Source organism: Globicephala melas, chromosome 4 (assembly GCF_963455315.2).
Source record: "Globicephala melas chromosome 4, mGloMel1.2, whole genome shotgun sequence".
Taxonomy (NCBI): domain Eukaryota; kingdom Metazoa; phylum Chordata; class Mammalia; order Artiodactyla; family Delphinidae; genus Globicephala; species Globicephala melas.
In genome coordinates this window covers 34,633,118-34,657,854 of record NC_083317.1, presented here as the reverse complement: position 1 = coordinate 34,657,854, position 24,737 = coordinate 34,633,118, and the positions used below count along the sequence as shown (strand labels likewise).

General features: G+C 34.8%; 1 protein-coding gene across 2 annotated transcripts in view; it reads left to right on the top strand.

Annotated features, from left to right (window-relative positions):
• GBE1 (1,4-alpha-glucan branching enzyme 1) overlaps positions 1–24,737 on the top strand; it is a 290,841-nt gene that overhangs the window by 92,918 nt on the left and 173,186 nt on the right. For both annotated transcript variants that reach the window (XR_009563687.2, XM_030860958.3), the window contains exon 3: positions 9,267–9,382. Coding sequence is in view for 1 of the 2 variants with exons in the window: in XM_030860958.3 (XP_030716818.1) it covers positions 9,267–9,382 (116 nt within the window). In the remaining variant the exon portion in view is untranslated. The remainder of the gene's footprint in view (positions 1–9,266; positions 9,383–24,737) is intronic.

Here is a 24,737-nt window from a genome sequence, read left to right as displayed (position 1 = left end):
AATGTACCTCTTCTTGGCTTTAACCATTAGTTTCTCTCTGCTTTACTTTCACTGAAGGATTATAAAATAAAAGGAGTCAAATCCAGACCAAAAACAAACCAGATAAAATGGCACAGAGATCAGTAATATAAGTCACAGCAGCGATAAATGCTTTTATCCTTAAGTCCCAAATAACATTTACTTTTGGTCAAGTGTAGATGGCAAGAATTGTTAGAAATTGAATAAATTTTTAGAACCAATCGTCATGATATAATTTAGCATATTCTTAACTTGTCGTGGATGAAGTAAACTAAAATTAAATGGAGAATTAAAAAAAAATGACATATTTTAAGGATCTATGGAAGATCTGCAAAGGTAGATCATACGCTGGAGCACTTTTTAGAACTGAGTTCTGAGTGGTAGGCTCTGAGAGGGAGAGAAAGAGGTGAGGATGAGGGTTTAGGTAGGTAGGGGCACTTCAAGCAAAGCAGCTTTGCTTTTTTACATGTTTTGTATAGTTTCTATGCTGGAGTCCTTCATAAAATCTATTTTGAGATAATTGAATGGTTTATACTGCTAAAAATAAATAGATTGGTAAATAAATAACTGGATTGGTTACCACTGTATTAGACCATAAAGGACACCACATTATTATATTCAGTTCAATAAAACTAGAACTAAACAAAAAAGTTTAAAATAAAATACCCACTACTCAATTTCTCCCAAATAAAAATAGGATTAAAGAGAATATAAGAAGTTATAATTATAACCTGCTTTGAAAAGAAATGAAAACACTGTGTATCAAAGCTATCTCTTACAGCTAGGACAATAAGGAGAGGCAACTTTTCTCATGCTGATTCTGAATCTGATCCACAGAACACAGAAAATTATTTGAATGCCTATTTTCTAAATTCTTCCAAGTGTAGTACATACAGGTACTATTCTAAGATGCATTGAAGAGAAGTTAATTTATTGCATACAATGGATCCGTAGGGCATTCGAATTTAATTCTCTTAGCGAACCCTGGTTGAACAAGGCAGGCATGCCTTGTTATTAAAATGATAATCTCCGGGCTTCCCTGGTGGCGCAGTGGTTGAGAGTCCTCCTGCCGATGCAGGGGACGCGGGTTCGTGCCCTGGTCCGGGAAGATCCCACATGCCACGGAGCGGATAGGCCCGTGAGCCATGGCCGCTGAGCCTGCACATCCGGAGCCTGTGCTCCGCAACGGGAGAGGCCACAACAGTGAGAGGCCCGCCTACCCGCCTACCGGATAATCTCCGGTGTTGATGAGGATATGGATAGTTGACAATTCTCATATGCTGCTGGTGGGAGTATGAACTGCAACTGCTTATCCAGAAAGCAGTTTGTTAATCTGTTTAAAACCGTAAATAAATTAAAATCTTACACTCTTTGGCTGATAAGATCACTTTTTACAACTGATAGCAAGGAAAGAGATTTGGACAAGTATTTGTTCACAGAGACCTCATAACATAGTTTTTACAATTTTGTTATGGAAATTTCCTATTATACGGAAAAGTAGAGATGAGCTTTGTCTTAGTCTGTTCAGGGTGCTATAACAAAAAACTACAGCCTGGGTGGCTTATAAACAAAAGAAATTGATTTCTCACAGTTCTGGAGGCTGGGAAGTCCAAGATCAAAGTGCCAGCGGATTCAGTATCTGATGAGAGCTCTCTTCCTCATTCATAGACTGCAGTCCTTTCTTTGTGAAATCCTCACCTGGTGGAATGCAGGAGTGATCTCTCTGGGATTTCTTTTATAAAGACACTAACCCCATTCATGAGGATTCTACCCTCATGACCTAACTACCTCCCAAAATCCCCATCTGCAAATTCCATCACATAGGTTCAGTTTGTTTCCATTTTAAGAGACTTTTTTGTTTTTTCTTATTTTCCCCTCTTTTTGACTTATTAAATTTTCTAATTTTATAAATTGTTTACCTGGTCTTACAGTCAAAATAAAGCAAGGTACAATCCTACAAAACTAATCTGTGTTTTCCCTCTTCATATACATAATCATTTCTCTTCACTTTTTGGGTTCTATTTTCATGCTTTTTGAAATCATAGGTAACTACATACAGTCATCCTTCAGTCTTTGGTGGATTGGTTCTGGGACCTCCCACACCTGCAAATACCAAAATCTGAGGATGCTCAAATCCCTTATATAAAATGATGTAGTATTGCGTTTAACTTATGCACATCCTCCTGTATTCTTTAAATCATCTCTAGATTACTTATAATACTTAATACCACATAAATGCTATGTAAATAGTTATAAATACAAAGTAAATGCTATGTAAATATTTGGCAGTACATAGTAAAGTCAAGTTTTGCTTTTTGGAACTTTCTGGAATTTTTCCCCTAATATTTTTGATTCACGTTTGGTTGAATCTGTGGATATGGAACTCTCTGATATGGAGGGCCAACTGTATATTCATTTACCACCCCCTTTCCTTCATAAAAGTATCATAATATAGATACTATTCCTATAATAAAGACACATAGTTAATTCTATTTAAAGTCACTTTTGGCACACTTTTTTTTTTTGGTCACGGAGAACGTTTCTTCTACGCATGCCTTTAAGAACAGTTTAGTGAGTGAAACTCTAGGTTATTTAATTTGTTCCCTAATTTCCAGAAAGCTGCATATCATAGGACTGAGCATATTGTTCTTTAAAACGATATTAGCATCCCATTGGTTCTGAAGTTAGTGGCATTCTGACATACTCTAGATTTTGTTCTTGAAAACCACAGCTCTCCTAAACTAATGTATTTTAAGAGCAGTTTTCCCTAAGAAGTAATGCTGGAGGTCTTAAGGTTATTTCCAGGGTGCTATCTTCTAGCAGAAATTTGATGATTCTCAAGTAACCATCTGAGGAGAAGAATTATCTGGAGGGGAAAAAGAGAAGGTAATCAAAAAGCACAAGGTTATATGTCAGGACTGCTGTTCTCCACCTCCAAAAATTGTGTGGTCCTTCCATAATTCTGGGTAAGGGCAATGCCATAGGAGGTTCCTGTTCTGGATCTTATGACTTCTTGGAAACAGACTGGATGCTTCCTTGACATGAGAGAAGTCCCCAAACTTCCATCATGACAAGCCAACTTTGCATTATAAATCTATGTAAACTCTGAATAATATGAAGCTTGAAACAATTAAACAACATTGTTTGATGAGGTAGGGTGTTCACTTGTTTTAAGGAGGTGATATTCCAAATATTTAATAATTTATGATGTAAGGGATATCGACTCAGACAGGAGGTGACTGACATCTGCCATATAGGGCAGTACTGGGCTTGTATTAGATCTGATATTAGATCTGCCACATCCAACAGGGACCTTACTTCACTAGCTCAGTGAAGCCTGCTTATGGCAGGGGTTGACCCAAGTACAGACCACATTGTTCAGCACATTGGCATCTTCATCAAAGGTGTGGTTCTACATAGTAAGTTGGGACCATTTCAACCATGCGTAAGGAATATATATATTAAACTGAGAAACTCTACAGAAATGAGGTGGCTAAGTCCTGATGAAGAGAAATACTTTACTGTGAGTTAAAGAGTTTGGGAATATTTGAAGAAGGCTGACATTTAAGAATTTTATGTGAGGATTATTACATTAGAAAAAGAAAGGTTGTTGGGCTTGAGATAATACAGAGTCTGTGTGCCTGATGCAGTGACCTTAGTTAACGTTTGATCGCCTGTGCCGAATATGTGTTTGCAGTTCATGTTAAACTGCGCATCACACATCGTTTCTTTTCCATATCTCGATTTAAATTTGTCTGCTGGTTTTGAGTCTATGGAAAAATAGAATCTTTTGCATTATAAAATATGATGATGAATTTCAGCCTGTTAGTAATAAAATACTTATTTAAATGTTTGCTTTTAAACTGTGTCAGGTTATTCAAACTTGATAATCATCGAAAGTCTTAGAAAATGTTTTAATAAAACAATTTATGCAAGCAGGAAACATGTTCTTAAAACACCAAGACTAGAATAATAAGTACACATTGCTTTAGGGGTACCTCATCCTTGAGCCTAGCAATGTGTAGGTTATGGCAGGAAATGACACACAGAAAGGAAGATGAGTTAAAATGTTAACACTTAAAAATTTTAATGTTACTTTTTTATGTAGAAGCCTTCAAATTTATATTCATTTTCTGATCAAAGTGGCCTGTACTTTTTAACCATGCAATCTATAGTGAGAATATTATAAGAAACATTTTCTGTAGACACTTATAGCAGTATATTGAATATTGGTCTTAATATATGTTTTCTTTTAATGTTCAAATTTTTGTTTCCTCACACTGACACATTCAGATTCCTTAATATATCAGGTCTGTTCTGTAATCTTCATCTCACTGGTCATCCTTCTGAGCTTACAACCCTAGTGAATCCCAAATTCTATATCCTAAATTTCATGTGAGTAATATTTACCTTGAGGGATTATTAGTGATAATTTCTATTTCAGAATTTCCTTGAGCTACTGACTTGGAACATTATTTGGTAATCTATAAATCTAATCTAATCCAGAACATCACTCACAAAGCTATGAGCAGAGAACACCTGAAGTCAGCCGTCGAGCCAGGAAGTTGATTCTCAACGTGGTCCCTCAGCAAGCAGCAACATACGTAGGGACTCTTTAGACATGCAGATTATTAGACCATATTTCAGATATATTGAATCAAAAAACTCTGAGGGTGGAGGCCAACAGTCTGTTTTAATCAGCCCAATCTGCTTTAGCAAGTGATTCTGATGTGAACTAAAGCTTGAGAATCACTGAACTACAGAACTCCCAATATGTAGTTCTGTGTGTGATAGAGAAACAAATAATTGTCACAGGTGGTGATAGGATATTTTTGGTCCTGTCCTGAGACCTACATAGAGATACAAACTATTTGCATTAAGTGCTTAATTAAAATTAATTCTATCTTGTAGATTCAGGATATAAAGTCATGGAGGATTAAAATGAAAAATGAGTAATCTGGCTCTAAAAGTATGCACTTTAGATATATCTAATATGCCTTAGAACCATTTATCATTATTAATATTACTTTACTTTCAGTTATTTTCAGGAATAAAGTTTCATGACACTTAAGACTTAAATTCCCGGGCTTCCCTAGTGGCACAGTGGTTGAGAGTCTGCCTGCAGATGCAGGGGACGCGGGTTTGTGCCCCGGTCCGGGAAGATCCCACATGCCGCAGAGCGGCTGGGCCCGTGAGCCATGGCCGCTGAGCCTGTGCGTCCGGAGCCTGTGCTCCGCAATGGGAGAGGCCACAACAGTGAGAGGCCCGTGTACCGAAAATAAAAAAAAAAAAATTCCCCCAAAATGTATCTTTCATCTCTTATTATTTTGCCTTCTGTGTTTTTCTAAAAAAAATTCCATTTAAAAACAAAACATTCACTTTTGTTTAATATTTTTACACCAATCATTGGATGTTTAATTTTTATTTACTTATTTTTAATTGTGTCCTTCCACAATTAGTTCCCACAGTCATACCTAAATATACCTTAATGGTAGTTCCTTCTTTCTTAACCAAGGACTTAAGTTTATGAGAACAGATCCAAATCCAATGACTTTTCTGACTATTCTGTACCTGGACCTTAGATATCTGTATCCTGTAGAATAAAGCTCATCTTATTAGCTATTTTTAGAAAACAATTTTAGGGATAAACTGGTTTTATTAGAATAACATTTTTCATATGCCTGCAGTACAGTAGAGGTGGTTAGTTTGGTTGGTGCCCATCTTTCAAATGGAAAGAAGCAATAGTATTTAATAAAGGAGGAAGAGTAAGGAAAATTTAGGGCTGAACACTGATTGGAGAAGGAATCAAGGAGATAAAAGACTAGTGGTGGTGTGGCTGAAGAGGGATTTATGTGGGAGACAGCTGTCCAATGCAAAAATCTCAAGTTGTTTGATGTATGTACGCCTCTTGCAAACCTTCCCCTCTCTCTCCCTTATGAAACCTTTAGTATATTCTACATTGCTTATGATGGTTGGTAGATGGATTTTCTTTGGGAGCATATGTGAAGATGTTCCAAATTTTTCTTTGAAGATTGGAATTCAGCAAGAAAAATGTACGTGTAGTAGAAGTTAACACCAGGATTTCCATGAAGAGGAGGTGTACTAATGAAATGAAACTCTTGAAAATGATAGAAAAAACATTTTTTACAGTGTAGGATTAGAAATAATCAGCATGTGTGTTAGTGTCTCTAAGACACTATGAAAGGAGAAATGTGATTCAGTAAAAATATTTTTTCTTTATACAAATATTATAACATTACCTGTTTAAACAGATCTTAAAACTCAAGTGACTGCAAGCGGAAGAACTATTTCAACTGATATTCAAAAACTAATATTCAAAACCACATTTATTGTTACATTATTGAAAACAGCTTTTAAGTAAATCTGCATAAGAAAATTTCCCATATAATTGAAGTTTCACTTTCAAAGTAACAGTCTTATTTATAGTTGAATGTTTAGAGGATCCTATATTATATATTTTACTCTTCGTTTTGGTGTACTGTTACTCAGTTTAACCTTTTCTGGATGAAATCTGAATGTCATTCTGAACCCTAATTTTCAGTTTGGCATAGAGCAGGGCCTACATTAACCACTCAGTACATATTTAATGAATGAATGAATGAATGAACTAATGAACTGTACCCTTTATTTTCAAATCTAACCAGGAAAAGATCTGCTGCTGGTCTTAATTTTATTGTCTTAAATGATTAGCTTAAAAAGAAATTCAGTAAATGTATAAAGTGTTACACTACCTAGATCCTCATATTTCAAGCTGTTTTCCTTCTCTCTAATTATGCCCTAAATTCTTTGCTTTGGTAAAGGAATGTCACATCATAAACAGGTGAGATGTATTGATGTTTTAGGGGCAGAAGAATATAGTAACACAGAGCTTGTTGAGCTGTTCCTGAAGATAAAACCGCCTTTAGATATTTTCAGATTGTCTTCTGATGGGGAGTAGAAAAATGTTTAGAAGGACCTTTATTTACATGTTGTTTCTTACCCCCACTCTACCCATGACATTCAGACTGACTGAGAGTGAAAAACCTTAAGGCTAATGTGGTGAAAGTATTGGCGTCTAAAAGAAGAAATCATAGCATAAAACAAGCTTCTTGGTATTTTTATTATCTCCTTAATTGAGAATCTAATTTCATAGCACTATAGTGCATAGCATCACAGGGGCTTAAGTTTTTTTTAAACAGTGAAATATTTTAGGCATAAACAAATAGGGGAAAATGTAATAAGCATCTCTGTGTACACCACCTACCTTAAAAAATAAAACATTACAGATATTATTAAAACTTCCTGTGTTCCCTTTCCTCTACCCAGTGGAAATCACAATAGAATTTGATGTTTGTCATTCTTATTTTTCTTTTGATATTTTTACTACATATGTATGTATCAATGTTATATAATATTGTTTTGCATATTTTTTGAACTTTACATTAATGGTATTTCTATACACCTTTAAAATGAACTTCAATGTTTTACCTATTCCTATATATTGAATATTTAATCCAATCAGTTTATAGTGTTATATAACATCCTGTTTAATTATACCATGATGTATTTACCCATTTTGTGGCTGATTTAACTTTCAGTGGCTTCCATTTTTTGCTATTGCAAGCAATTCAGTGAACATCTTTGAATATTTTCTTGTGACCATTTGTGAGAATTTCCCTAGGGTATTACCTAGGAGTAGGATTGTTAGACCCCAGAGTTAACATAGCTCCAACTTTGCTATGTAATGCCAAATTGTTTTACCAGTTTGTACCCTCAGCTGCAGTGTTATTTTGTATCCTTGCTGACTACTTGATATTTTCAATCCTTTAGTTTTTGCTAATCCAGTGGATGAGAAATGACATCTCACTGTTGTTTTAATCTGTTTCCTTAATTATGAGTGAGCTTGAGCATCATTATGTATGTTTATTGACCATTCATATGTCCTCCCCTGAATATCTTTGTTGATTTTCTATTGGTCTGTATTTTTTTCTCATTGATTTATAGATATTGATATATTTTGGATGCTCTTTCTTGGTATGTTCATTACAAATGTATTCTCCCAGTTGGTAGCTTGTCTTGTCATTCTGTCTATCTATCTATGTATGAAGGAAGATAAGTCTATAATTTTTGTAGTCAAATTTATCAGGCTTTTCCTTAAGATTTTGTATGTACGTGTATGTGTGTGTACATGTATGTATTTTGTCTAAAAAACACTTTTAAACCCAAGATTATAAACATCTTTTCCTGTATTTTCTTCTAAGCATTTTATCATTTTGTCTATCATATTTAAACATTAATCTATGTTCAAATGATTCTTCAGTAATATTATTGGTAGAGATCCATTTCATTTTTTTTTCATAAGGATCACCAATTGTCCCAGCACCACTTATTAAACAGTGTGTCCTTTACTCACTGATTTTTGTTTGTTTTGTTTTTGTTTTTTGCGGTACACGGGCCTCTCACTGTTGTGGCCTCTCCCATTGCGGAGCACAGGCTCCGGACGCGCAGGCTCAGCAGCCATGGCTCACGGGCCCAGTCGCTCCACGGCATGTGGGATCTTCCCGGACCGGGGCACGAACCCGTGTCCCCTGCATCGGCAGGAGGACTCTCAACCACTGTGCCACCAGGGAAGCCCTACTCACTGATTTTGAATGCCACCTCTATTACATGTTAAATTTCTATGTGTCCATTTTGGCTTTTCTTCAGCATCTGTAGTCCACCTCTCCTTTGCCTCTTGTAGTTTATAACCTTCTACCTTTCTTGCTTGAGGCATTTCTTTAGATTTTAACTCAGTTCTATCACATACTTGTGGATTTGGGTAATATGATTTTAATAATTTTTCACCATTTTTTTTCTACCATAACATGTATTTTATCTAGTTGCCTAGAATGCATTTCTATTTTTTTCATATTATCTCCCTTTGTTGATGGTGTTTCTTAAAAAAGGACCCATCATTCTATTTATTGATAGAAGTAATAGAGTTGAAAGTACAATGGAAAATGTGTTTGTAATCTTTAATCTTTAAAGTTTGCAAAAGGCAAACTTTCAAATATGCTTTTAAAAAATAAGTTAAGCATAACCTGCTTTTTCTAAATGACTAGTAGAGTATTTTGTTTAGTACCTTAGAAAACAATGTTTTTTAGGCAATTTGATTCTGTATAAGTAGGCAGTATATTATACTTTGATTGAAATTTATTGAGTATTAGTCCTATAATGCTATTGTTAATTGATCATCTTTATTTTTTCAGATGATTGGAATCCATTTGCATACCCATATAAAAAACTGGATTTTGGAAAATGGGAGCTGTATATCCCACCAAAGCAGAATAGATCGGTCCTAGTACCTCATGGATCCAAATTAAAGGTACTTTCCTCCCTCCTGTTTTCATTTGAACTTACTATTTTCTTTTTGCCCTGTTTGAAAGGTTTGATTTAAACTATTAAAATGTAAAGTGATGCATGATAATTATGGGAGAAACAGTGTAAATTTTTAAACAGAGGAAAATTTAAGAGAAGTCATCACAAATTGAAATGTGTTAGACTGGAATTGTTTGGTTGGTAAGGTACTGAACTTACTAGTTGTATTATTATCAACTTTGGAAACCTTATAGAAGGATCACTGAATAACTGCAAAAGTTTAGTCTGGAAAACAGAAAGTTTGATTTAAAAAAAAAAAAAAAAAGAAACCTGTCTTCAAGTCAGCCGGGCAGAGAATTTTTACCTGTAGAGACAGACTTGATGCAATTGACTTTGTGATGAGCCACATAAATGTGGGAGGCTGTGTTGGAGACGCATGCCTTTTGGGGATACGATTTTCTTGACCTCTTTCTGCTCTTTGATATCAGGGCTGTTGCTTCTCCTGTTCTCCTTGGATTAGCCTAGGGGCCTGCCTGTCCTCTACTTCCCCTCTGCTTTGGCTGACCGTGCAGCTCTGCATTTAGGGTGTGCAGAGCCAGCACAGCTGCCCTCTTCTGTCTCCTCAAGGGAGGCTTGAAGGATGGGTCCCAAAGTCTGGATTACCTGTCACAGATTTGATTACATGAGAAGCGATCTAAATCCTTTAACATTTACTTGATTTTAGCCCATGCTCATATAATTATATAATATTTCCATGTCCCTTGTATCTCTTTCCCTTCCTTGAACGTGTGATAGCATTCATAGCATTTTTCATGATAGATTCTGTAACCGAATTATATTTTTATTGGCATTTGTTATTTAACAATATTAACCAGAGCTACTTAAAGTATATTTAAAATAAAAAATGTGTTGTATGTTTGTTTTGCAGTTTTTTACAAATAATGAAATTATAAGTGTACCTGACAATACTGAAATATTGCCACACATAATATAGTTACCAGAAGAGCATATTGTCTGGAATAAAGAGACATTTTTATATGGGATAGCCGCCAAGGTTCTCCTAAATCTGAAGTGAAAAGGAGAAAAAGTAGCTACAGTATACAATAAGAGGGATTTAAATTTAATATATATAATCCCTTTTCCAAGTCAGTATAAGCTTCACGAGAGCAGGGGCCTTTGCTGTTCTGTTTGCTAATACTGTATGTTTTCAATTCTTAGAAGAGTGCCTGGCACAGAGTAGGCACTCAAAAAATGTTTATTGAATGTTAAAGCCATTTTTAGGCCCAATCTTTGAAGGAGTAAACCATAGAGCTTGATTTTTCTATGGTCTGTAAGTCCTGATTTTAGGAAACTGTGAAGCAAGGCTACTATTATAGTACTGATTTCATTGTTGCTTTAGGTCTTTTGGACATTTGTTTTGTTATATTTTGTTTTTAAGAATTGAAATTTCCAGTTTTTTAAAGTGCTGCAGAAATTTTTTTGTCTTCTTAAATTAGAAAATTTTATGGGCTCCAATTACCTACTCTTTGCATTAAATGGCAGGTGAATTAATTAATTTTTTACAGTTTTTAAAATTGAAGTATAGTTGATTTACAATATTATATTAGTTTCAGGTATATAACATAGTGATTCAGTATTTTTATAGATTATATTCCATTTAAGTTTATTACAAAACAATGGCTATATTTCCTTGTGCTATGCAATATATCCTTGTTGCTTATCTATTTTATAAGTAGTATTTTGTATCTCTTAATCCCATACTTCTATTTTCCCCCTCTCTCCTATCCACTCCCTAATGGTAACCACTAGTTTGTTCTCTATATCCATCAGTCTCTTTCTGTTTTGTTATATACAGTGAATGAGTTAATTTTCATGTGTTGTTTTTATACATTGGGAAAAAAATGATTACTAGGAATGAATGCTTATTAACATATACAGTTAATAATTATAGGCATTTGCCTCTCCCATCCAACTCTAAAACTTTTATATTTTCTCCTATGGTCTGAGTGTTTGTGTCCTCCCCCCAAATCATATGTTGAGATACTAATTCCTGATGTGATGGTACTAGTACATAGGACTTTGAGAGGTGCATAAATCATGAGCGTATAGACCTTCAAATAGGATTAGTGACCTTAAAAAAGAAACTCCAGAGAGATCCCTAGCCCCTTTCACCACATGAAGATACAACAAGAATTCTGCAACCTGGAGAAGAGCCAACACCAGACCATGCTGGCAGCTGATCTTGAACTTCCAGCTTCCAGAACTGTGAGAAATCAATTTCTGTTGTTTGTAAGCCACTCAGTCCCTGATATTTTGTTATAGCAGCCCAAATGGACTAAGGTGCTTTCAACACTATGCTATGTACTATACTATGCTTTTCTTCATAAATTCATTTGACCTGGATGAAATGAAATAATAAAAAAAATTTTTTTAAAGCATCTTTTACCTTTTTACTTAAAAAAAATCTATATCTAACAGTAAACATTCAAAAAATATCAATCAACTGTTGTGTAATCTTTCTTCATTATTATTCTCTAAAGATTTCAGTGAGGATAAATTTACTGGAAATTTAGGCCCAAAGTATCACTCATAGTGTTTAGATGTTTCAAATTTTGAGGAAACATTTAGATGCTATTATAATGTCAATATGGTGATATAATTAGTTTTTCACTTATGGGAAATGATTTATCAGATTTTCTTTGGGGGGGGCTGGGGTTAAATTCTCTATTAAAAATCAACTAACTTAAGGTTTTTGGCCTTTCAATCTGAAATTGTCCCTAGGTAGTCTACCTTGGTAATTAAAAATCTTGTCTTAAATTGAACTTGAAAACTTATTTCATCCCACAAGGGATTGACCTTTATAACTCACTTGTGGATGTTTCTCTTACGAATTATCTGGTAACCATTCTCAAAAAAGAGTATTACCTACCATTGAAATAATAGCTTTATTTTCTTTCCAAATACCTGGTCTTTTCAACTGAACACTTTGGAAGAAGATAGCCCATTGCTTATATGGTCACGTAAATGTCTCCTTTCCATGTTTTTAAGTGAGTTTACTAAACAAAATATTTAAAAAGTAAAGTAATAAGGTGAGGAGGTCAGTGAAAGACCCCACGTCAGGAAAAGTGAGAGGTCGGGGAAAGTGAACTTGAAAGGTGGGTTGGGGGCAAACTGAAGAATTCCTTTCTTTTCTTCTGATTTCCATTTTCTTCTCTTTTTAAAAAAATCATTCCTATTAATATCCATATGACTAGCAATGGCAATTAAAATTGTCTTCTTTTAAGTGTTTAGGATGTTTATGCACTATAACTTTTCCTTGCCAAATCAGTAACAAAAGGATAAAGGTTTTTTGATACCAGACTTTTAACCTTTTTGAAGGATCATGTATTAATCATCTAGAGCTACAATAACAAAATACTGTACTGTGGGTGGCTTAAACAACAGAAATTTAATTTCTCACAGTTCTGGAGGCTGGAAGTCTGAGATCAGCCAGCATGGTTGAGTTCCAGTGAGTTCTTTTCCTCGCTTACAGATGGCACTCACATGGCACTAATCTTATCAACAGGCCCCATGCTCATGACCTCATTTAAACCTAATTATCTCCCAAATGTCCTGTCTCCAACTACCATCACAGTGGGGTTAGGGCTTCAACATATGAACTTGGTGGGGGGCACAGTTTGGTTCAGAGCAGATCATATTGCTTTCTGAATTATATTTAGATGTTATACAATTGATTGGTAGAAAAGGGTCATGGAACTTAATACCTACATTTGCAGTTTTCTCAGATGAGACACATGAAAGAAATTAGAGATTATTTTACATTCATATTTAATTTAATCCTCACGGTAACACTGTGAGATAAAATACTGTTATTATATATTCATTTCATAGATGAGTAAACTGACATTTAGAGAGGTTAAGTAGATGGTATTGCCTGGACTTGAATTCAGGCTTGTCTAATAGCAAAGTCCATGGTCCTAACCATCGTGCTACACTGCTGGTCAAGCTAAGGGTTCATAGAGAGAAAAAGGAAAAAACAAGTGATACAGAGGAAGTAGAACTTGAGCCTTGTCTCAGGTCTAACTAATTATTTTATACCATAATTGCTTTTGCTTTTTTGTGTGGGGACTACTGTCTCCATTTTTCAGTGTGCTGAATATTGAAGTGACCTTCCCTGAGAATAGAAAGGAGATAGAAAGTTTGTGGAAAGGGTTTGCGTTTTAGAGAATAAGAGATCAGATTGATTACATAAAGTGAAACTAGTTATTGAGGGCTAGAATGAGATTGCTAGGCAGAAGGATGCCACTGGGCAGGGATGTGGCATGTTGAAAAATTAGTATCTGCATATTTGCTTAAGAAGGTTAATCTCATAAGCACTTCATCCTATATTTCTGGACTATTTTCTTGTGTCATTTCTTCATCTATTTCCTTCTCTCCACATTTTCTGTTAACTGTTTTAGGATATTCTAGTATTTCGATATTGAATCTCCTAGATTTTCTTATCTTTTTGTCAAGTTCCCCATCATTTTGACTTTCTGTTCCATTTTGAGAAGTTATCTTCCAACTGTATTATTTTAGTAATCACATTAAAAACATTTCTAATAAAATGCCTGTGTTGTCTACCTTTTGTGTAGATTCTGTCATTGTTAAATATTCAAAGATAGTTTTATCTTTTTGAAAGTATTATAAATGTTTTGTTTTTTCTCCCAAGTTTTCTTCTTGTTCCCCCACCCCCTCACTGTTTCTTTCAGATTTTCTTTTCCTGTGTGTTTTTGGTTTTTTTTTAGTCCCTTGTCTTTTGTGTTGCAGGCTCTCTTGAAATGGCTGGTGATCCATGATAATATCATTTTAGAATGAGTTAGGAAAAGACAATTGAAAATTCTGTTTTTGGTGTGCTTTGTTCCTGGTGATCTTCACTGTTGGGTAGTCAGAAAGTGAGATAGCCTTTATATTGATGGAAGGAAGTGAAAGTTTTTCTCTGAGGTCATTTAGTTTTTGCAGAGGTGAATCTTCCAGTCTCTTACAAGGGATGGGTGTAAAGGGTATGGAGTGGAGGAAGTTTTATGTGGCTACTGGCATCCTTGCATAATGACAGGGAAAGTATATAAGGGTCCCAACTTTCAGTAAGACTGAATCCCTCTATTTTTAACCATATGATTCACACCTGCCATTTGCTATGCTCATTGTCTCTGAACTTGGAGCCTTCCTAGTTCAGTGTTTTTCAGAGAGTGAACCTCTGATCTCCCATTTGAGGGGTGAGAGGTAGCATTTTGGAGGAATACACGTTTATCTGTATGGGTTAGGGAAAGGCTCTGCTGAAGAGCCTACAGTGCCCTTGTTTAACACTGCATCTTACCTTCTGCCATAGTACTAGAAGCCTCCAGATGCTGAGTTTCCTAGGGCTTCTGTGAAGCAAAATGACCAGCTCTCTTCAGTTTCTTCCTCTGCAATAGCAGATTTTAATTTTTTCCTGTCTACTTACTTCCTTACCACTCCAACTACTTTCTAAGTTCCAAAAACTTGTTGAAATTTCTGTTCTCTTGTTGCCTCCTTTTCTGTCTTTCTCTGTTAATAATTTTTGTATTCCTTTGCTGTTATTTATTTTAACAGAAGTTTGGTAGGTTTGTTATTTTGATTACACTTCTTAAACCCCTGTATTTAAAAGAAAGCAGAAAAAAAATACATCTTCCAGATAGAAGAATATTTTATAATTCTGGGGCCTCATTTGAGTATTACATTCTTATCGCATGCCATGACTATAAAATTTTGGTCAGACTGATTATTTCTCGCTTGTGGTGTCTTTACATATTATTATATGTGATAAAGATTTTCTTCTCTATGACCCACAGAAAATCCTTTACTCACTTCACTTGTTACCTGGTTCAACTTAATCAACCTTTAAGACCCTGAAACATCTAATTGTGGGAGAATGTGTAGGTCAAATTAGATGCACTTTCCTTTACCACAGAGCTTATAATTCTGTGTTTGCAAAATACACCATGAATGTTAATGAACCTAAATAACGTACTAAGAAATGGTCTTCCTCTGTAGATGAGAATAAAGACTTTTTAATTGATTCATTTTTCTTTTTTTTTTTTCTGAAGCTCTCTAGAATGTTGGCAGGAAACACAAAATAAATCTGTAAATTTCCAAAGCAGTCTTTTTACCAATATTTAGCATAACTGTTTGCCTAGAGGGTGGGTGAGGTAGAAAGTGTGAGTGTTTCCTTCTATTTTGAGAGTGCTCCACATTAATTTATCAGATTTTACTCTTTTTCTTTCTTAATATCTTAGTTAGCACATATTTAGTTTTATATTTTCTGCACTCGACGTATTGCACTGTTTTCCCTGGATGTATGTGAAGAAATAAAAAATAAAATGCCTGCACTTTGAATTTATTGCCCACTTGGAGAAAGTGGGCAATACTCACCCACTCACCAAACTCACCATAAACAAATGAGTCACTTGAGCATTCTGTGGCTGGTAAGGGAGTAGAGGAAGAAGCTTATTTATTTTTGAGAGGTTTATAACAGGAAAGTAAGAATAAGTAAATAGAATATGTGGTTGTTTCTTTTTTATATTTGTTAGTTCCTTTCATTTTTGGTTAAATATTAATAGGGCTAAGAGGGGACCCAAGAACGAAGATGACAGGGAGAGAGGACAAGGATTAGAGATAGATTCTTAGGAAACCGGAAAGATGGAAAAGAATAAAGGTCACAGGTTGAATAGTTAGTTAGGGAATGATTATGGAAAGAGATGCATTTTAAGCTTGGTCTTGAAGGAGTTAATGGATTAGATTAATGAATAGGTTGTCAGGGGTCTATTAGAGAATAAAAGAAAATAAAGTTAAGCAAGATTATACAGGAATTAACCAATTCTATATGAGAGACAGTGGTCAGTTTGACTTGTATTGACTTATGAAGATGTCACATGTGTAAGGAGACTAAATGGAATAATGAATCTATTTTAGGAAATTTTACTCTAAAAGCGTGCAGGGTCCTACAATTGCTAAATTTTGACAGAGATTATTTTTTGCTTTTTCTTAAATCCTACATTTCTTACTTTAAGAAAAACCTCAATAATTAAAAAAAATGAACAATTTATTCTTTAACCTGTGGTGTTTTTTGACCCTTAATGATCTTATTTTTTTTCCCTCAGAAATGTTCATTCTCTCTCTTCTAGAGCATATAAAAATGCTGAAGTAATCTTATTATCAATGAACAAAAAATAGTCACTGTTAATGGATCCTGAATGTTCTTTCTTTTTCTTTTATGTCATAAAGATTCCTAGAAAGAAGAACTTTACTATCATGTACATCTTCTCTGTCTATACCCTCACTTCCAATTCATTGTTTTCTATCCTCTCCTACTCTGATTTAATAAAAAATAAAGTAAAATGGTCCAAGTAGCTGGATGATGATAATTTAAATTTAAGACCTATGAATGAAGCAATATAAATCTCATTTACCATTATGAATCATTTGAACCACATATTCACATTAGTATTTCATATAAATTTATAGATGATTTCTACTGTGTCATGGCCTGTGATAGGATCTGAATCTTCTGCAGTTCCTGAGTGATCATTTCTAGTTATGTCATGGGTAAAATACATTCTTTTGCTGTGTACCACCTGCCAACTCAAACTTGTCATAAATCATTGCTTTTGCAGCTTACTTGTTAGCACTTTCTTTTCTTAAGGCACATCCTGTAGAAATTCTTTTAGTGATGACTTGAGATCTTATGTATTTGTCTAGGATTTTATATTTCTGGTTTTGTCTTATATCCAGTGTTGCTGATAAAATCCTGATAATTTGATTTTTATTCCTTTGTATGTAATCAGCCCTTTCTCCTGGTAGTCACTTGGATTTCCTCTTTATCCTTCATGTTCTAAAAATTTCACTATTCGCTGTCCTAATACAGGATTTCATTCATTACTCTTTTCTTGAAATGGTCTTACCCTCATAAATCATCTTCTCCTTGGTTCTCATTTTCCCCCCATCCATTTTCATATTAGAGCCATAGTCATCATTGTAAAATTTGAGATCTTCTCATGTTATCCTTCTGACTATAAACCTTTGTGATAAACTCTCCCCACACCTGATTTGGTTATAGACAGGGTTTTCAAACTGTGTGATAAGAAGCTGACCAGGTCAGTTTTCAGATTCTCCAGCACTCATCTGAAATAAGGAGATTCCTTTTCTGTTTTATAGTTGGGCTCCCATGTATGTTTATGTCTAAATAATGATTTCTTTGTTTTAAAAGAATTGAAGAACAATGACCTCTAGGCTGAATTCCATACTCCTTAGCTTACCATACAAAGCCCTCCATGCCCTGGCCATTGGGTTCCTCTCCGGCTTTGTCTTTATCCTTGTCTTAGTCTGTTTGGGCTGCTATAATAAAGTATCATAGTCTAGGCACCTTATGAACAACAGAAATGTATTTCTCCCAGTTCTGGAGGCTGGAAGTATGAGGTCAGAGTGCCAGCCTGGTAGAATTCTAGTGAGGGCTCTTTTCTGACTGCCAGCTTCTCATTGGTAATGTCTCTTCACATGGTGGAGAGCAGAGAGAGGAAGCAAACTCTCTAGTGACTTTAATAAGGGCACTAATTCCATTCCTGTGAGCTCCACCCTCTTGATCTCATTCTAATGCTAATTACCTCCCAAAGGCCCTACCTCCTAGTACTATTACACTGGGGGGGGGTTGGGTTTCAACATATAAATTTTGCAGGGGGCACAAACATTCAGTCCATAACAATAAGGTATACTGTCCATACTAAATTACTTGCTGTTGCTTAAATGCTGTTCTGGTCATATCTCAGCAAATGCAAAGGCAGCATCCCTTTTATGTGGAATGGCTTTCCCCTATTTTAGTAATCTGACAAACTCCTAGTCTTTGATATAGAGTTTATATGCCATTTATTTTTGGTGAAGTTTTTCATAATCCCGAACGCCACTTTCTACTTACCAAATATCCCTTCTGCCATAAGCCTCTCTAGAGCCTGTTTCCACTATACTCACTGTGATGATATGTACTTTTAGAGTGTGACCTTTTTGAGGACAGGGTCAGTGTCTTGGTCATCTTTGTGTCTCTGGAACCTAGTAATATCTGATTCATAGAAGCTATTCAATAAATGTTTATTGACTGCATGGATGAAAGGGTTAGGAATCATTAGGTAAGTACACTTGCTACAGTTGGAAATATTTTTGCATATGCACATTATACAGAAAGTGAAAGAAATTTATAAAGTGTGTTTCAGTAATTTTAAATTTTCTATAAGTTTAGGCATCTTCAGCCTGTAGAATTGCTGTTTATAGGAGGAATGCTGTTGATACCAGGGTTAAAGACAAGCAAACAAAATAACTGAAGTAAGCAAATATTGGTCTGGAAATCACAGTTTGTTTTAATGAGTCTTTAGCATTTTCTATGTTACTTTTAAAACAAAGATTCTTGTGAGTCACTGTCTAGAGAACTTAATATTAGAAAAAAAGTTTGCCTTTCTCCTGAAGATTTGAAATGCTTATTTTCATCTTATGGTTCCCCCCCACCTCTTTCTGTTGTCTGTCAGAAGACTTAAAACTTAAGTGAATTGTACACTTGCAATAACCATCCAGCTCCAGTCCTAGACCATGATCTTATCTCCTTGCCCTCCAGCCCTTCTCTCCTTCTGACCACTTTCATTGTAACTGCTGATTTTTTCTTCTCATTTTATTTTTAAGTATATTATATTTTAAAATTGTGAGTAGTCTTTTTTTCTTTTTTTGGAAGTAAGAAGAATATAAATTAAATGTACATAAATCTGTGAATAAGGGCAGGGAATTATTTCAAATCAGGATTCAAATCTGTTTTAATATTTCTTTAAATCACCTATGAATAAATGGACAATGCCTAATTCTTTTTCCTTATATAGTTCAGAAACAGTTAGTTAGGAGGCTACAGAATGGATTTACTATGGGATGTGCCAGAGGTCAGAGTGTTTAGGCGTTTAGATGAGTACTATGAAGAGAGAAAAGTCCACTTATGGGATGATGTCACTCTTACCCCAAATAAATAACTAGATGTTACTTCTCTCTGCATAAAGCACATATCATCTCTGTTTTAGACTTTTTCCTCATGGAAAGCTTTCTCTAACTTTGAAGAATATTTGCTTTTGACACAATGAAATAGAAATCTGGGATGCACTGTTGCTGTTATGACTGTTTTATTTAAGGCACAATAGATTATGGTGAAAGAAAAAATAGTTCAAATGTCTCTTTCACATATGTAGATGAAAACTTATTACACCTTGCATATATTAAGCCTGATTTCCTAGTTTTCCATGGTAGGGCTCAGGATTAGGAGCTGCTTGGATTATGTAGTTTTGTTTTCCCTTTTCATTTTCATCTAAAGCCCTGCAGAGAATAGGAGATTGTTGGTGAGATATCAATGGCAGTATAGGGATTGCTTTCTGGAGTCATTATGAATTAAGAGCTAATGGGTAGCTTTCTTTGATAGCTCGTTTATAATTGAGTACAGATAGATGAAAATCAAACACAAAGGGAACTCAATTTTATCATTAATTTTGACTTTGTTTAACAGATGATTTCTGGGCACCACAGCAGCCTTCCTAATTTGTCTGTGTATGATGAAGAACTAATCATACACAGCTCAGAGAACAAATAACATACGTTTCCCAAAGAGGTCACCTTCAGAGACAAGTACAAGGGAAAAAAACCCCGCAAACCTGTTGATTTCTTTCTTTTCTCCTATGTTTTTTCTCTGTTTACCTTCTTTTAAAAATGCAGTACGTAAAATAATTTCATAATTTAAAATATGCAGTGATTGACTATCCAGAAGTTATAGCCTAAACTAGGCTATAAATATAATCCGGTTTGTTCCTTGTAAAAGGCTTCCTTTCTTTCTTTCCTTTATCGGATAGCCCTTACTATGTGCCAGTTACTATTTTAAATATTACAAATATTAATTTATTTAGCCCTCATAACAGCCCTATTGGGAAAGTCCTATTATCAATCTTCCCCATTTTTTCAGATGAGGAACTGAGGCACAGAGAGATGACATAATTTGCTCAAAGTCACATAGCTAGCTGATATCTGGCAGAGCTGGGATTCAAACCCAGGAAATCTGGCTATAGAGGTTGTGTTCTTAACATTATGTTATGTTGCTATAATATATTAGTTTAATTACAGCTCCTGTGATTTCTTGATAACTGTTTAAAAACACCACCAAGCATAGCCTTTGGCTAAAATGATAAACCTTTGCAAATCCTAATATGTTTTTTTAGAATACATGTTTTCCTATGAGCAAGTAGCAAAGACAGTAATGCATTTGGGAGCACACAGAAACAAATTTGACATTGTTTAATTTTTAGGAATATTCAATAGAACATATGCTATATGTAATATATATATTTAAGTATACACAAACACATTTGTACACACATGCACACGTGTATATTTTATTTTATACACGTATATATATTTTATTTTGTCAAGGACCAAAATAACAGTGTTTGAATAAAGATAGATGATTGTTTCTCTTTGAAGTAAAAGTCTAAATCAGTAAGTGCTTTGTGGACAGGCTGCTTCTGCTACATGTGTATGTTCAGACCAGGTTCCTTACATCCCATTGGTCTTCTATCTCCAAGTATGTTATCTGTATGATAAACAACACTCACCATCTCTCTGTGTTTCTTGCAGAAAGAGGAAAACAAGGTCAAGGCATTCTCTTTTAAGGATGTGAACACATCATTTATATATACATCCTTTTGGCCAGATCTTTGTTACATTGGCTATCCTAGCTGCAAGGAATGTTGACAAATGTGGCTTTAGCTTTGGGGCCATTTGTCCAGCTAAAATTCAGCAGGTTCTGTCTTATTTAAAGGAAAATAGAGGGTTGATTTTGGAATACAATTAGCATTTACTACTATAGCTATTTAAAAGGAACTTTTTAAGGAAGAATTAACCTTGTGCTAGAAACTCACTTTTTTTATACTTCTCAGAACAACTGTAAGTAATGTATCCTTTTTTTAATTTGTTATGCTATAGAAACACATTGTTTTAAAACTTTTATGATTTAATTCATTATAACAGAAAAAGTGTGGTGTTCTTAATAATAAAAGAAAGAAAATTTGGAGGATATAGCTGATAATATTAATAATATACACTCAAGGATATAACTAGTATTATTCATAGAGTGCAATCATAATGGTATGCTTTTAGATCATTGCAAACACCAACATTAAACAAATAAAATGAAAGTAAAATCCTAAAGCAATCTGGAATTTATTAGATATTATGTGAGGCTTAAAATTTTGCCATTTTTGGAAGGATGACCAAATTATCATGAAGTGCCAGTCTCACTTTTAATGCTATTTTTAGTTTGACAACAATTTCTGCACAAAATAAGAGCAGGATTTTAATGAAAGCACTGCATGTAAATATAGCAGTGTGAGATGTAAAAGCATACTGAGCAGAATCAGCAACTGACAGCAACTAGGCTCTAACCTGGTTTTCTTGAATAGCACAATTGAGAATGTAAACCAACCACCTCTGTGACGGAGAATTCATAGGACAGCTGGATGGGTACTGTTGAGATACCTAAATTTAAATTAGGGTTCAAGAAGAATGATTTCCCTTCCCTTCTTAAAAATGCTAAATTGGTATTGGCTCTAATCATTTATTTTTTATGTTGGTGGCGAGCATTTTTGAATACGCATACTTAAATCTTCACTCTTTTTAAAAAAATGTTCTGTAGGAACATCAGATAAGAAGGAAAGGGTGTGAGCCAGCATTTATGTGTAAAGTTGTAATAATTAATGAAAGTGATTTTCAAGATATTTTACACAGTATTAGAAGAGCTTTAGAAAGAAGACTGCTTTTTAAAACTAGTAAGTTGGTTAAACATTTTAAGTGCAACCATTAGTAAATGGAATCTTATTAAAATAATTATATTCTCAAAATCTATCTTTTCTAAAAGATATTTTAGGATAAAATTATTAAATATGGGGAGGACAGAAGCACCTTAAAATTTTTCAGTTATATCCTTGAGAGAATATTTTAAACAAAAATACTTTTGGTAATTTTCATATCCTCGTAGGAGACCCGTCAGCATGCTGGTTTTGGCCTCTCTGTTCCTTTACCTCCTCTGCTCTAGGGATCTTACCCTTCTCCCAACTCAGTTTCACTAAGTTGCGTGATCCACAGCCATCCACTGTGGTGATCATACTGTAGATTTTGCCTTTATTCATAAACCCTTCATTCCCCATGTTTTTGGACTCGCATGTCCAAAAAACTCTGTGTAGCAGTATCCCGAAGCACTGGTTCTCAAACTTTAGCTCGTATCAGAAACACCTGCCAGCCTTGTTAAAAGACACACCCCAGAGTGTCTGATCCAGTAGGTCTGGGATGAGTTTGAAATTTTGAATTTTCACAAGTTCCCAGATGATGCCAGTGTTGCTGGTTCAGGGACTATAATTTGAGAACAGTTCAGAGGACTCTGTTATTTCTTAGTACATCCATTAGTTGATAATGCTTTAAAAAACAAAACTGTGTCCTCAAATCTTGTTTCTTTTTCTTTTCTTTCCTTGTTTTGTTTGTTTTGTTTTGTTCTAATTTGTAGATCTTGAGGAGGTCCCTTGCAAGAACATGTTTGTTTTATTTTGACTAGTTGTATACAGCTGTTTTAATTCTAACAAGGAAGAATATGGGCCAGGTGCAGTAAAGGGGTACTTGAACAAGACTTTATATTTTACTTTGCTGAGCAGAGAAATAAGTCATGGAGACCTTTCTCAGCCCTTCTACCCCAATACAAGATTAGGATATATGAATTCATGTAGTCACTTTATATTAAGTCAGTTCTAGGAGTCCTGGTACAGCAATTTTCTTAGATGCAAAGCGTTGGAGATGAAGTTGGAATAACCATGTCAATGTTTACTAATTTTATTTTTAATTTTTTTAACTTTTTATTTTATATTGGAGTATAGCCAATTAACAATGTTGTGATAGTTTCAGGTGCACAGCAAAGCGACTCAACCATACATATACATGTATCCATTCTCCCCCAGACTCCCCTCCCATCCAGGCTGCCACATAACATTGAGCAGAGTTCCCTGTGCTATACAGTAGGTTCTTGTTTGTTATACTTTTTAAATATAGCAGTGAGTACATGTCGATCCCCACTCCCTAACTATCCCTTCCCTCCACCTTTCCCCGCAGCCCCCACCACTGGTAACCATAAGTTCATTCTCTAAGTCTGTGAGTCTGTTTCTGTTTTGTAAATACGTTCATTTGTATCATTTCTTTTTAGATCTGCGTATAAGTGTTATCATGCGATATCTCTCTTTGTCTGACTTACTTCACTCAGTATGACAATCTCTAGGTCTATCCATGTTGCTGCAGATGGCATTATTTCATTCTTTTTTATGGCTAAGTAATATTCTATTGTATATATGTACCACATCTTCTTTACGTACTCCTCTGTCGATGGACATTTAGGATGCTTCCATGTCTTGGCTATTGTAAATGTTTACAAACTTTAGAGTCCATCTACTAACTTGTTAGCTGGGTGTCATGAAAAATTATTTTGTATAGTGAGTTGGATAAAAAAGACTTTGGAATATATAAGTTCATTATATGCCGTTTATGGCTTTGAGTAAGTTACATAGCTGAGCCTTTTGACTATCCCCCAGTCTGTATTAAAAAAAAAAAAAAATCTAATACATTTCAAAAAATTTCAAAGAAAGAGTACTCAAATAGATTTCATCTTTCTGATTTTTCATATTTACAATAAATAAGAAATATAATGATTGTTTTTATTCTCTCACAGTACATATTTCATTATTTAAATTTTTGTTCTCTCATAATACATCTGATAGAACAAACCTCCTTTGAGTGTACTACCCAATAACACTATTCAGTGCAGTACCATGTCTCACTTGAATATCTAATATGTACTTGATACCACGTAACATTACTCCTGTGCACTCTGCCTATTAGATGGCTTTGACATTATGTTGGTGCCGATACTACTTATATTTCAGAGGATATGTATCTCCATGTTCCCTTGACTGGTGATAATAGCATAATAAATACAAGCATGGACTCCAACCAGACTACCTGTGTTCACTTGCTGTTTCCAACACCTGCTAATGGCGTGAACTTTGGCTAATCATTCTCTTACCTCAGTAGCTTCTTCTAAACTGGGAATAATAATCATACTTACCCCCTAGAATTGATGGGAGGGTAAAAGCACTCACAACAATGTCTGGTACTTAGTTAATGCTCTGTAATCTCAACTATTTTCTTTTCCATGCATATGTGCAGAGGCCATGTTTATTTAGCCTTTAATTCTCACATCTTTGTAGACT